This window comes from Gobio gobio (genome assembly GCF_949357685.1).
Source record: "Gobio gobio genome assembly, chromosome: 20".
Lineage (NCBI taxonomy): Eukaryota > Metazoa > Chordata > Actinopteri > Cypriniformes > Gobionidae > Gobio > Gobio gobio.
In genome coordinates this window covers 44,011,204-44,026,529 of record NC_137113.1, presented here as the reverse complement: position 1 = coordinate 44,026,529, position 15,326 = coordinate 44,011,204, and the positions used below count along the sequence as shown (strand labels likewise).

Genomic DNA, 15,326 nt, shown 5'->3' with positions numbered 1-15,326 from the left:
CTCGTTAAAATTAAAGCTGCTGTCCGTAACTTTTTTTGTGTTCAAGATTTACAAAAATTATATAACGAGAATGTACAACATGAATCCATTTCCCAAAACGTCTTACCCTAAATCATTATGGTACACTTATAATAAGCGTTTATATTGGGACTATTTCAGGCCAGACTGGTAGGAACGGCTGCGGAGGAACATTGTCCCTTGCGTGACTCGCCATAGACATAAACAGAGAGAAGTAGCTCCGGCTGCAATGTTCTTCCGCAAGACGCATGCAGTTCTGTTTATTAACCGCTAGAGCGCAAAAAGTCGCGGACTGTAGCTTTAAATAACTCCATAATTATAACATTTATAATCCAAAAAAATTTTCTCATGACCCTGATAATGATTTTTATCGTCACAGAGCTTCATATCTAATAATATCTATCAAATCCATAATCAACAAAGCACACCGATATGAATATTAATTGTAAAATCATTGTCTCTTACATTGAGAGCGTTCTGTTGTCTGTCTCTCAGAACAAAACCCTTCTGCAAACCATAGTAAACATCCACTGGATCGAGACCAGAAAAGGCCCAGGACCTGAGAGACAGCTCACGTTCCCCAGCACAAGCCGTTTCCTCTCCTGGTCTCATGTGCCAGAAACTTCCACCAACCAGTACAAAGCATCATTCATCCCGGAGGCTTCCTTTACTCAGAGCACAGAACTGTACTTCTCATAATTGTGCAGTATATTTATATTTTATTCAACTTACATAATTGTGTTTAATACATGAACTGTATATTCCATAGCATACAGTGGCTGCAAAATACATTTGATTAAGTCAAACTTAAAAATGTATTATTGTTAGTTAGTAAGTACACTTGTATCTCTGTCTGTCTGTTCCATTATGTGTGGTCAACACTAAACTGGCCCTCAGGGATGATTAATAAAGAGGCATTGCATTATTTAGTAAACTGATGTTCAGCAGAGGGCGCTGTTTCATGATACTTTGGCATGCACGTGAGCGTCTCTCTCTTTTACTGACTGTCACATATATAAAAACAGAAAGTCTGATTAAAAAAATATATATAAGTATGTAATCTAGATTACATAATCAGAATCCAAAAATGAAATACTTGTAATGAGAAAATACTTTTTTTATTGATTAGGCTACATGATTCCTTAATATTCACAAAATGGCAGTAAATTATTCAGAATTCATTGATTCCCACCAATTCTTTTTTTAAATCTTTTAAATATTCCTTTTTCTAAAGTTTTATGGCATTGCATACACAGCCTCGCCACTAGCCAGGACACTATAATTACGTGGAAAAAATTGAGGCCATACAGCATTTTTTGTTAGTTTTTATTTTTGCTTGGTTTTATTTTCAAAGTATTTATTTATTTTATAAATGTCAAATGTATGATCAAAATCAAGTCCCGCCCTCCATTTTTTTCTTGTCCGAGAAGCCGTTTCCCTCAGATATACGTCACAATTGTGAAGAAAAGTCTAAATCACAACTTAAATTTCAAGCCACCTTTAACTATCAGCTACTTTTTTCACAAAATGTTATTTTATTCTATTAATATGTAATATTCTATTTTGTATGCATTGTATATAACAGATTTTAACTTTTAAACATTTCTGTACATATCCAAAACTAATCATAATAAGCAATAAAATAGGCAAAATAAGAAATAATAAGCATTAGTAATAAGCAAACATAAAATCATAAGCATTAGTAATAATTACAGCATAGAGCAGATGAAGTTAAGTAACGTGTGGCCAATGGTGACCCATATTTGGAATTTGTGCTCTGCATTTAACCCATTTAAGTGCAAACACACACACACACACACACACACACACACACACCAGTTGGGTGGCTTGCTCAAGGGTCTCACCTCAGTCGTGGTATTGAGGGTGGAGGAGAGGCTGGTTATTCACTCCCCCACTGACTATTCCTGCCGGACATGACACTCGAAACCACAACCTTCGGCTTGCAAGTCCGTCTCTCTAGCCCACGACTGCCCCCAGGTGACTTTGTGCTGTAAACCGTGGTTCAATATTTCCACAGGCACATGAGATTCGCATCTGAAAACCATACATTCAGGCCAAGAGCTCTTCAGTCAAACCAAACGCTGAGCAATATCAAGGGGTTTGCAGGAGAGAACTGAAAACGTCTCCATCATTTATTTGTACAGTATTACATTGGTATAAAAGGTGGTAAGATACAGTGAGAGTCGGGGGGGGGGGGGAGTCAAAGCGACCAGATTTCAGCATAATGTTGATATGAATTCCACCGCCATCAGAAACAAGAACATTTTATCTTCTTAGCCAGGAAGCATTGCAGGATTCACAAAAGCCGCGTCTGAGATTAGGCTTTATGGTTCTACACAGAACAAAGATTCAAGTAGAACACGAGTCTTTCAGGATAGACAGCAATAAAGGGAGTGAAATAAAAACATATGTACACAAAAGAAATGGATTTAGTCTCATTCTCCATTAAGATATTAATATTCCTTAGTTTTGGTCTGACATTTCGCTTTGTATGCATAATGGTTAAGAACAAAATGGTGGTTTCTTTACTCGGCTCCAGTTTTGACAGGTGTAAAACCACCAATTTAAACATGTTCCGACAAGGAAGACCCTTACATTTAGCTTTGGGCTCATGTGCCAAATAATAACTTATTGATTTAGTGGTGGAGTGTAATATACAGTCCAAACAAGATCCCAAGTGGACTTAGACAAAAGACCATGCTGGGCTGACAGAAACCCAACACCTCATCCCAAAGTCTGACTTGAGAAAACCTGATTCAAAAGAACTTGACTCCTTTTCCATCATCCATAGAGATGATTTCTGCCTTCCCGTCAGCCTGCAGGGCCTGCAGTGAACGCAGCAACATCCAATCCTCCAATCCGTGGAACTCTGAAAGATCAGAAACAGATCAGAGCAAACCACGGCTGCTTCGGTAGTGTTGTCAAAAGTACCGACTTCGCTACTGACATTTCTAAATTGTGATCCCTCTAGCATTTAAAGTGTGGTTGAATGGATTCTTAAACGCCTCTGATTGGCCATTGTGTTCACGCGCTCAACATATATGTCTGTGATTGGCTAACATGTTGTAAATAGACATCTGTAAAGCTCTTCACAGCTTGCACTGACCCACACGGTCGGTTTGAACGCAGGCATCTTTCAGCGGATCCGTCTATCAGCGGATATATTAGGGATCCGCTGCAAGCCTCCTGCGTTCAAACCAAGCGGCAACCTCCCGCAGTTTCTCTTGAAGCCAATACGGAAGTGACATAAACTGCAATTCATCGACTGGCCACTAGGGACAGGCTCCAGAAGGAGCAGAATCTCATGTTAAAATGCCCAACTTTACAGCAGAATAAAACATGTTTACAGTCTGGTGCAAATTGTGGTTTTGGTCTATACGGCTAATTTTGCCCTTCATGACGACTGTGAGGGGGGTGAATTTTTTTTATAACTCATTCGTTTACATTATATAAAGCCTTAAAGTGTTGCATAATTAAGGGCGTGGCCACTTTGAGTGACAGGTGGATTGTCATTTGTCTGCTGTCTGTTAGTCATTGTGTTACTTCAGTTCCGCCCACGTCCCGCCTTTTTGCCCATTTTCTTTTATCCGGGAGTGACGCGAGATGATCTTGGCAACGGCCAGCTCGTCCCTACTTTACGCTTCAAAATTGCTCAGAATCCTATGTGTGATGTCAGGGACACTACGTCCATATTTTTTTACAGTCTATAGAGACAGAGTATTTAGGCCACGCCCACACCGGGGGGGAAACAATCCAACGCTCTCCATTGACTTTGCATTGCGTGAGGCTGCATCCTTGTCATTTCGGACTTATAACAAAAAAACAGAACAATGTCTAAAAGCTGATATGTGACAAAGTGTACAGCAAACAAGCTAAAAAACACAGAAATAAGTTTTTATAAGCTGTCGACCCAAAAAAACGAGAGTTTAAGGAGACAAAAGTGGATAAAGGCAGTAAAACGTGACGCTTCAGCAGGAAGAATGGGTACATTTTGGGATCCTGACACTCAGTATGCCTCAGTATGCGTATGTGTGCAGTAAATATGTTGTCACTGTTAAGTCAAATATCCAAATGTCAGGTTTATATGTTATATTTCCTGTCGCTGATCACGTTCCCCTCTAGTGTGTATAGTTCTCAGTGTATGCGCAATGCAAAGTCAATGGAGAGCGTTCGATTGTTTCCCCCCCCGGTGGGCGTGGTCTTCAGATTATGATGCGTGTCGCTCTGTCTCTATGGTTCAAATGCTCCCATGTTTAACAATGTTTAACAGCGCTCAAAATGCTAGAGGGAAATGCTGGTATCGTCACATTTTTAAAATGTCAGTACCGACTTGGTAGACTACTTCATAGAGATCTGTGCACGGTACACAGTTACACAGTAAATCACAACCAGGCAAGTTATATATACAAATATATATAATACTATTTTACTGATGTGGTGCATAATCGTATACCTTCTTTTTCTGTGTCATCCCCATTAGAGAGTTCATAAAGTGTAAACACTGAGTTGACCATGCCATTTTTGGAAACCTACATTGAGGGGAAAAGAAAGTGCACGTAAAAAAACACCTCGACTTAACAGATCACTAGCTGGACAAAATAAAGGGTTAGTTCACCCAAAAATGAAAATTCTGTCATTAATGACTTTCCCTCATGTCGTTCCACACCCGTAAGACCTCCGTTCATCTTCGGAACACAAATGAAGATATTTTAGTTGAAATCCGATGGCTCTGAAAGGCCTCCATTGGCACAATGCACTTTACACTCTCAAGACCCATAAAAGGTACTAAAGACGTCGTTACAAAGTCCATCTCACTACAGTGGTTCTACAATTACTTTATAAAGTGACAAGAATAGTTTTTGTGCACAAAAAAATTTTTGTCATAACGACTTTATTCAATAAGTTTCTGTCTTCCACCTGGGCCTTTGACGTGAACTCATGAAGCACCACGACGCATGTGCGAGAATATGACTTTCATTTTGCGGCTTCGATAAGGCACTTTTACATGCACTTGTTCGTTTCTCACGGTGTGGGCATCCAGGAAATGCACACTTTAGCCCCATTTTGAGCACTGCGCCAAGACCTAAACAGCCGTTCAGAAAGCATCTGATCTTTCACCGTAAGGTCGACTCGCATATCGCTGGCCCTTGAAAGTTAGTTATTTGGTCTATAAAGTTTTAAATATGGATATGTTTCTTGCACAAACACACCACTTTGCTTGAGAAGGCCTTTATTAACCCCTGGAGCCGTGTGGAGCAGTTATATGATGATAGATGCACTTTCAACTTCAAAAACGAAACAACAAGTCACTGTCATTATAAAGCTTGGACTTTTATAATATAACTCTGATTGTATTCGTCTGAAAGAAGAATGTCATATACACATTGGATGACTTAGATTTCATATAAACATTTAGGATGGCTAATTTTCATCTTTGGGTGAACTATCCCTTTAAAGGCACCGTTCTAAGATGTAAAAGAGATGTTGGTCTGTACACAGTGACATTGTGTTTGATAATGCACAGGATATTCTCACCCACTGATAAATGATTTTGCCCCACTCTTCTGGTCTCCTCCACATTATAAGACATCGTGATTTATTTTTATCCAACCATTCCAGGTTTCCTGTGCCAAAGCAAAGAACAAAAAATTGTAAAACTCATTTAACAAACTGGGTACCTGTGTCTAGTAAATGCTTATTTCGTCGCACCTTTTTTTCTCAATTCTTCAAAAACTACTTGTATGGCTTCAACTGAAAGTTTTCCTGAACAACACAAGTTATGGGAAATATACATGGCAGAAAAAGAACAGCCTTAATCCACAACATCACCATATATATCTATCATACATAATTAAGAAGGATACTCTCAATTTTCTTGTTGTTGAACATAGGGCTTTCCTGCGCCTCCAGCACGTCCAGTGTGAAGATCTTGCGTTGACGGCAGTAAGACAGCACGAGTGAACACCATGCCGCCAACTGCTTCTGTCTCGTGTCAACATTTGGCTGCAATCTGCAAAACATAATAAAACATTAGGGTGCCACTTTAAGTGTCTTTAACCACCATATTTAACTCAATCATTTGATACAATAGAGTAGTGCAAATATGACATCACTTTGTGAAGTGAGTTAGCATTTTAGCACTTCCTTGTCCTGAAGTCAGTCTCTGCGTCCCAATTCGCATACTATCCGTACTAAATAGTATTTGAAAAAATAATTAGTATGTCCCAAATCGTAGTATGTTGAAAAGAGTATTCCAAAGATTCCCGGATGGTCTACTATTTCCGGTCAGAATTCGAAGTGCAGATCGATAACGGCTGATATTGCCCCATTGTGAGAACTACAAACGCGGATAAAAAGTGTTAAAAAACTACAAACATGACGGTTACGCAAGTCTGACGGTTAAGTGGAGAGGATTAGATAAAGTGGTTTGAGTGAGCAAATATCAGTATTTAACCTGACGAAAAGATATTTATTCAATATTATCCACATTATATTTCTCCTTCAGCAGCATTGAGAACTTTTGTAATGACACGTTTGGCCATTAACTTTGCAAACACATGAGAGGAGTCTCTGCATTAAAGACCCACGAAAGGCAGATCAACGAGCGACTACATTTCTCTCCGATACGGTAGGAAATTAAATTGAATGTGGAGGATTTGAACTGTGACGATGATTGACAGGGCAGTTTAAACGGTGACAGGACGCACGTAACAGAGTCCGTTAAAGATAACAAAGTAGTATGTCCCAAAGCTTGCATACTCTTCTGCTATACACTCAAAAGTATGTACTTTTTCTTCACAAAAAGAGTACATATTTTTAGGACGTAGTATAAGTAGGCAAATTGGGACGCAGCCAAATTAAAGACCCACGAATGGCAGATCAACGTGCTACTATATTTCTCTCCGATACGGTAGGAAATTAAATTGAATGTGGAGGATTTGAACTGTGACGATGATTGACAGGGTAGTTTAAACGGTGACAGGACGCACGTAACTAAGCAACAGAGTCCGTGGAAGATGACGAAGTAGTATGTCCCAAAGCTTGCATACTTTTCTGCTACACACTCAAAAGTATGTACTTTTTCTTCACAAAAAGAGAACATACTTTTAGGACGTAGTATAAGTAGGCGAATTGGGACGCAGCAAATGTTTTTTTTTTAATGGGAGTTTGGTTAAATGGCTGAAATAATATTAATATTACCCCAGTCATGATTTGTTGAAGCTGTTACGTGTCTTGAAAAAGGCGGTTGCTAACAGGTGGCTAATGGGACTACAGAAGCTGTCGGGGAGATTAAACGTTAGGGCTGGGCGATATGGCCCAAAAAAATGATCACGATATAATTTTCCATATCAGTCGATATCGATAATTACCACGATATTTGTCAAATCTTTATTTATTTAAAGTTTAAAGGCATATTTTTGCTCCTGAGTGATAGATGTAGGAAACAGACAGTTAACTGTGGTTTAAACTATCCTCAAAACATGACAAACACTTCCCAAACAGGCGAACAACTGATCAAAACTGAGGTAGATTTATTTATTACTAATAAAATCAACATTAATAAATCAATCATTACCTGCTTGGCGTGATGACGTTTATAATATTCTACTATATTATAAACATCATCACGCCGAGCAAATAACCTCAGTCCGCTTTTACACATTATGCTCATAATTGTGCTCTTATAAACTAGTCAAACTCAAAGGGAATATGTTTTGGGAGTTGTGGGAAGCTTAGTGATGTGACGTTGAAGTCGAGCGACCGTGGTGTAGTCCGTTTATAGCCTAGCTTTAACTTTTTACTTCTGGCGACTGCATTTAGGCTTCAAGATTAATCAAACTTGTGTTCATCAGTGATAATTATTATCTTGATGGACAAAACATGCAAGTATCATAAACTTTTGATGATCACAGAGTGTGGTTTTTTTTTTTGCGATAATACAAAAGCCTATGGGACAATCCTATTGGGTTTTTCTCGAGGGAACCAGTGCGATGCGAACTGCTGGTGGCCTACAAAGTGACGTCATTACTTCGGCACTCTATAGAGACAGAGCAAATTTAGGCCACGCCCACACCGGGGGGGGGAAACAATCCATCCGTCTCCATTGACTTTGTATTGGTGAGGCTGCCTCTTTGTCATTTCTGACTTATAACAAAAAAACAGACCAATGTCTAAAAGCTGATATGAGACAGGGTGTCCTTACTAATGACAATGAAGCAGCTTCACACAATACAAAGTCAATGGAGACGGATGGATTGATCAACCCCACCCCTGTGGACGGGGTTTTCTATGCACTTACGGTGTACATGCAGGGTTTTTTCAAAACAATAGGAGCACAATAAGTACATTACACAAAGAATGACCAACATTAGACTGACGGTCCCATCTCAATAACAATTCAAAGCCAATTTGAAAGAACGTCACACCTATTGATGTAATCGAATTCCAACAAAATTATCGTCTACATAATAATATAACTATTATATTGTGATAAATTATTAATGAACATGTACGCATTAGTGCTATCAAATCGATTAATCACATCCAAAATAAAAGTTTGCGTTTACATAATGTGTGTGTGTATTGTGTATAATTGTGTATATATACATATGCGCTCATTTGTGTATATATTTAAGAAATATTTGCATGTGTATATTATATATATATATATATATATATATATATATATATATATATATATATATATATATATATATATATATATATATATATATATTAGGGCTGTCAAAAGATTAATCGCGATTAATCGTATCCAAAATAAAAGTTTGTGTTTACATAATATATGTGTGTGTACTCTGTTAATTATTATTTATATATAAATACACACACATTCATGTATATATTTAAGAAATATTTGCATGTATATACATTTATATAATCTATAATATATATAAATATCAATGTTTTATATATAAAAAGAATATTTTTTTCTTAAATATATACATGCTTGTGTGTGTGTTTATATATAAATAATAATTAACAGAGTACACACACATATATAACATAAACACAACCTTTATTTTGGATGCGATTAATCATTCAGAGTATTTTTAAGAATCATCTTTTAGAAATACTTATATTCCCATGGGTTCATTTCCTTTTTATCATGAGATGTCTCAATTGTATTAGTAGCTTTTCCAGGCCTGGAACGTCAAAATGTCCTAATATTTCCAGGTTTCCACTAAGCATGACACTGATTAATCTTTATATAATGCAATTTTAACTTTATTAAAATGTCTTCTTGTTCCAAAGATCCCAGAAGCATGGCTATTCTGGTCGTACTAGCATGCCTTCACCTTTCTTAGTATCTATTGTCATATAGCAATTAAAAGGCTATATGACATACTGCAATGGTAAGTATTGTAACGCATAATTATATTTAATTTGATCCCTCGCGAGGCTGAACTGTGCGTGAAGTGTCAGCTGGGGTGATTTGATTACTTCCGTAGCGGAATGCAAACAGCAGCTTTATTCACGCTCCAAATGTATATATTTTTACAATTAAACAAAGTATTCAGACAATATTGTAGATATGATACTAATGGCTCCATCTGCGGTCGCTGACAATTGGATTTACTTACGTAAAAAATGGAGGAAAGTTATACTGCCAGGGCCACTCAAAACTCATCGCAGATTTGTAGTAGTTCTGTTGATGGTTGATGTGCGGCTCCGAGTCCGCTTCAATCTACTTCCGCTCTGCTGGAATTATGGGAAACACCCGCCAAATTAAAAGTCTTTTCAAAACAACCCTGACTCTTTTATCCAAAGCGAAAATAAAATAGGCAGAAAAAATACAACATTTAATTTCATCACAGGAATAGTTTAGTATGTTTTGACATCTAGTAAAATTAAATAGTTAATTAATTAATTAATTAATCGATTTTTTATGTATATAAAATAACACAGTATAACAAAATAGCATTTTAAAAAAAAGAAAAGAAAAAAGAAATTCGGGAAAAAATCGCGATTTGTTAACCGATTCGTTACATGTCATTGATGTTAAATGTCATTATTACTATGGGTAACAAAAATGTGTTTACAGTCTATGGTAAATATCATATGCAAAAAAGCAAGTGGAGTATCAGTAAACCCTCTTTAACTTGTTTTAAAAATGAATGTAAAAATTATTTAGCATCCATAAAATACTTCATAACCAATTCAATAACCAATCCCTTGGTGAATTATATGAAGTCATATATGAGTCTCTTTCCTTCTAAGATTGTGTACATGCTTCATTTTATTTAGTTTTTTTAATGATTAAATTATTATATGATTATATATTTTCCCTCAATGCAGCCCCTTAAGTGTTTGAATATTATGCTTTTGTTTGTTGTACTAAATATGCTGTTGTTTTTACACATGAACCTATCTAAGCACAGGTTTATATGCACAGATATTTATTTATCACATGTTATTTGTGTATATAGTTTCATATGCATATTCCCTATTTGAGTTTGTAAATTGATATTGTTCAATTAAAAAAATGAAATGCAGTCTATCTATCTATCTATCTATCTATCTATCTATCTATCTATCTATCTATCTATCTATCTATCTATCTATCTATCTATCTATCTATCTATCTATCTATCTATCTATCTATCTATCTATCTATCTATCTATCTATCTATCTATCTATCTATCTATCTATCTAAACAGGAAGGTGTGTAACGGTCATTCGAGCGCGCGGTGGCGCTGTGGGCGGATCCTCTCATCCGGGACATGAGACGAATGACGTCAAGGCGCCGAAATAAACAGTGCCATGAAAACTAATGCAGTATTATTTTCTGAAATTATAGCACATTAATGCGTTCTACTATTCCGCACAGCTGTTACTAACAGAGTTGGGAAAACAACTGTAAGTTTGCCTCCGCCTCTTTATTTTTGTGCAGTATAAATCATTATATTGAATGTTTCTGAATGATGCTCAGCGAACCCTGTCGCGGAACTAACGTTAACTGTTACTAACGTTAGTCAGAAAATGATGTATCGACCCAGAACCATGCGTTTGTTGAAATATGAAATCATTATTTTGCTTTTCCGCAGGTGTGCAGAAAGATGCAGGCGGCAGAGGAGGCGCAGTCCTCTCTAGCGGAGCGGGTCGAGTCTATGGGAGTGAGTGAACAGGACAAAACTGCAGGAAAAGAGGAAGAAAAGGATAAAGAACGAGACGAGGAGACAACTGAGACCGCCAAGGATACTATCACGGAGGATGACACAAGTATGGGCTTCACATTTGCCTCCCAGAGGGTTTCAAAGTGTCTGGGAGTGCGTGGAAAAGTTTAGAGAAAAACCGTGTAAAAAAAAAAAATAATATGATTAAAATAAATAAATTAATAATACATCTAGCAGTACAGTACTGGAAGCTTAATAATGTATGGAAGCTTGTTTATGCCATGGAATAAAAAAAAGAAATTTAAAAAAAGTAGTGCTGTCAAATTGATTAATCGCATCCAAATTAAAAGTTTGTTTTCATAATATATGTTTGTGTACTGTGTATTATTATGATGCGTAGATATAAACACACACACATGCATGCATGCATGTTTATATTTAAGAAGAAAATGCTATATTTATATATAAAACATTTATGTATAATATAAATATACAGTATATACATGCAAATATTTCTTGAATATATACATGTATGTGTGTGTATTTATATATACATAATTAAAAATATATATTATGTAAACACAAACTTTTATTTTGAATTTGACAGCACACAAAAAAAAGCGAAATGTGGCTCAAAATTCAGAAAATTTTGCTCACAATTGGGTCATTCTGTGTCAACTCAACCAGAGGTCCCCGGCTCAAATTTTTTCTTTTTCTTTCTAAGGAAAGACATACATAAATAGCGATGAAAGCTAAAATATTAAATGTTGGGGATGTATATTTACTGTCAAAATTACAGTTTTCACATTTGGAGCCAAATTACAGGGGGGGTAAAAATGACTTTAGAAAGATGGCAGCTTCATTATTTTATTTTCACACAGATTGGTAGGTCTATTAGTAAAATTTGTTGACTTTATTTATGTATTGCGTTAGATAATGCGTTATAAAAAGCACTTCATGTTTGCATGCCTGTAGCGCAAGAAGTATTGAAGGTATCGCAATATCCTTTTAGATTCTGGTTCTTCACTAACTTTCCTTAATATCTTAATTTTTAAGGTCCTCAGTGGTTCAATCCCAGAGATATGGAGATCCTAATGCGGCTCCATCAGTAAATTGGTCAATTGTACACATTGTACAATTGTGGGTCACTTTTCATACAGCTGATACTTTTTTTCCTTTTCAAGAGGAATATCTAGAAACTATAAATGTATCTTTGTTTTCTGTCAACACAATTGCATAGATCATACCTGTCTGAGTGCCATAAATATTGTTTTTCCAAAGTTTGCATGCCAGCCGGGGAAGTTTCCGAAATTTGGTTGATTTGACACGAAATGACCTATACGAGTAGTTTTTTTCTTTTTGTTTATCAGAATTGAGAGATTAAAAAGTCATTATTAAATTTTTATGTGGTGGAAACAAGCTTCCATGATAAATAATGAGTAGGAAGCTAAATAGTACAAAACTAAATATTTTCCAAATAATATTTTAGACATTTGATCATATTCGGGGGTCCACCTATGGCATCTGAAACATTGAAATCCCCCGCTATATATCATGCTTTTTATATTCCGTACTCATTGTACCTTGGAAAGGCTGAATATTAAAGTACCATGGCATCACCACACTACTTTATGTAAGGTGTGCGAGTGTGTTCTGTGAGATACTGTTTGTCATAATACATTTCTGAACACTGATGGCTTCTCTGTAGAAGGAGACAAAGAAGCCATGGATGTAGAGGAGCAGAAAGAGGGAATAACCACGGCTGGAGAAATGAATGGAGGCGGTGAAGGGAAGCTGCAGCAGACTGAGGACGACTGGGAGATCCCGTACAGTGATGAGGAGATGGAGGACCCCAAGAACTGGATGCCTCCACCCGAGGAGATCAAGCGGCTGTATGAGCTCCTGGCTAAAGGAGAAGCGCTCGAGCTGAAGTGGGTCCCTCTTCCACGCAGACCTCCGACGCCTCCACGCACGCCCTCGCCTGAGAGAGATGGAGAAGACTCGCAGGAGGCCAAACAAGAGGATAGTGAGCGCAAGTGAGTCAGAATATAATACAAATGGAAAAATGTGTATATCAGTGGCGAGCGGTGACTTCTTTAACCGGGTATGCTGGGTAAACCCAGCCTGATCTGCCGGCGATTTGATTTCGCCCTGTAGCTCAGGCTGGAAACCTGTACATTCATTTCTACTGCTTCTGTCACACTTTTGCGGGAACCAATCACAGACTGGCTTATCCACCTGGTGCGCAATTGGCGGGTTTAACACGATGACGGATAGAGAAACGATCAAAGGTTTCGAATAATTACGTTTTTGAAGGCTGCATTTATTTGATCTAAAACAGTAATACTGTGAAATATTATTACAATAAAAAAAAACTGCTTTCTATTTTAATATATTTTAAAATGTAATTTTCAGCATCATTACTCCTGTCTTAAGTGTCACATGATCCTTCAGAAATCATTCTATAATTCTAATATGCCGATTTACTGCTCAATGAACATTTCTGATTATTATCAATGTTGAAAACAGATTCTTTGATTAATAGAAATTTCAAAGAACAGCATTTATTTGAAATAGAATATTTGATAACATTATTAATGTCTTTACTGTTACTTTTGATCAATTTAATGCATTCTTGATGAGTAAAAGTATTATTTTATTTCTTTCCAAAAAAAAAAAAATAATCTTACGGTCCCCAAACTTTTAAACAGTAGTGTATAATGTTACAAAAGCTTTCGATTTCAGAGAAATGCTGTTCTTTTGAACTTTCTATTACATTTTATAATATAATATATTTAAATGGAAAAGCTATTATATTGTGATAATACTTCACAATATTACTGTTTTTTTGTATTTTAAGGTTTCAAAGTAGAACAATTTTTTTAAGTTTTTTTGTTCAAGGCTGCATTTATTCGATCAAAAACAGTAATATTGTGAAATATTATTACTATTTTAAGACAATGTTTCAATTTCCATATATTTTAAAATGTAATTTATTCCTGTGATCAAAGCTGCATTTTCAGCATCATTACTCCAGTCTTCAGTGTCACATGACCCTTCAGAAATCATTCTGATATGATAATTTACTGCTCACGTACTCAGTCATTATTGCTGCTAAATTATTAATAATGCTTCTAGTATTTCAGGTTTTTCAGAATTCTTTGATGAATAGAAAGTTAAAAAAGAACAGCATTTATTTGAAATATAAATCTTTTGTGACCATATGTCTTTACTGTCACCTTTGACCAATTTAATGCACCCTTGCTTTAAATTTCTTTCTTTTTTTTGTAATCTTACCCTAAACTTTTGAACGGTAGTGTTTCCACAACACAAATCCTCATATTAGAATGATTTCTGAAGGATCATGTGACACTGAAGACTAGAGAAATGATGCTGAAAATTCAGCTGTGATCACAGGAATAAATTACACTTCAAAGTATATTCAGAAATAAAATTATTTTAAATTGTAATAATATTTCACAATATTGCTGTATTTTATATACACCGTAAGCAAGGCCATTTTTAAACAAGAGAAATGTATTGATCTATTTCGATGTCCCTCAGGGCCCTCACACCAACTGAATTTGATTTTGATGAAGAGCAGAATATGGCAACCCCCAGGAACTCTTTCCTCAATCGCCGCAGGACACCAGGTATGATAAAATGTATGGATTCGGTAATATTGGCAAACACAATATAAATGATGAGTTGACTTCATCCTTTTCTCTCATTCCCAGGTTCCTCTGCCCGCTCTTCGGTCAGACGTGAGGCCCGGCTGGACAAAGTGTTGTCGGACATGAAGCGTCACAGAAAGATTGAGGAGCATATTCTAAGGACTGGTCGTGATCTTTTTAAAACCGATAAAGCGCGGCCAGGGCCAGCCGTCGAGCCGCCTTTATCGCCGAACAGTCAGCGCGAGCGGGAAAAAGAGCGTGAAAGAGACAGCGACCCCAGCACTGTCTTCAGTCCCAGACAGAGGAGATACTGAGGGAAACTACAGACTGCTTGAACCAATCCCAGGTTTTCTAGGGTTTATACCCTAACTCAACACAATTCATTATTTTGCATTGGACAATGAGATGTTCATATTTTACTGGTGCTGTCTTTTTTATTCAAAGTTTTTTTATAATGTGAATAAATGTATTGGCCAG

At 36.6% G+C, this 15,326-nt stretch overlaps 2 protein-coding genes and 1 long non-coding RNA gene across 5 annotated transcripts in view; 2 read left to right on the top strand and 1 right to left on the bottom strand.

Moving 5' to 3' along the window:
- LOC307117007 overlaps positions 1-964 on the top strand; it is a 31,667-nt gene extending 30,703 nt beyond the window's left edge. Inside the window, exon 3 of the long non-coding RNA XR_013815395.1 lies at positions 514-964. This is a non-coding gene — a long non-coding RNA (uncharacterized lncRNA). The remainder of the gene's footprint in view (positions 1-513) is intronic.
- Positions 965-1,246: 282 nt separating this feature from the next.
- On the bottom strand, positions 1,247-9,758 carry vps25 (vacuolar protein sorting 25 homolog). The gene is made up of 6 exons (XM_079801646.1): positions 9,642-9,758; positions 5,904-6,049; positions 5,749-5,802; positions 5,575-5,663; positions 4,493-4,568; positions 1,247-2,908 (listed from the first exon to the last, which is right to left on the bottom strand). The coding sequence occupies exons 1-6, from the start codon at positions 9,686-9,688 to the stop codon at positions 2,796-2,798; spliced, it is 525 nt and encodes a 174-aa protein (XP_079657772.1). The 5' UTR covers positions 9,689-9,758; the 3' UTR covers positions 1,247-2,795.
- A 1,005-nt stretch (positions 9,759-10,763) lies between these two features.
- On the top strand, positions 10,764-15,326 carry pagr1 (PAXIP1 associated glutamate-rich protein 1). Of its 3 annotated transcripts, none has more exons than XM_079801643.1 (5): positions 10,764-10,918; positions 11,107-11,281; positions 12,884-13,211; positions 14,740-14,840; positions 14,913-15,326. In XM_079801643.1, the coding sequence occupies exons 2-5, from the start codon at positions 11,119-11,121 to the stop codon at positions 15,161-15,163; spliced, it is 843 nt and encodes a 280-aa protein (XP_079657769.1). In that variant the 5' UTR covers positions 10,764-10,918; positions 11,107-11,118; the 3' UTR covers positions 15,164-15,326. The 3 variants fall into 3 exon arrangements, with proteins under 3 accessions (XP_079657769.1, XP_079657770.1, XP_079657771.1); XM_079801644.1 differs by having other exon boundaries at positions 10,780-10,918; positions 14,740-14,828; XM_079801645.1 differs by having other exon boundaries at positions 10,789-10,918; positions 12,887-13,211; positions 14,740-14,828; positions 14,913-15,269.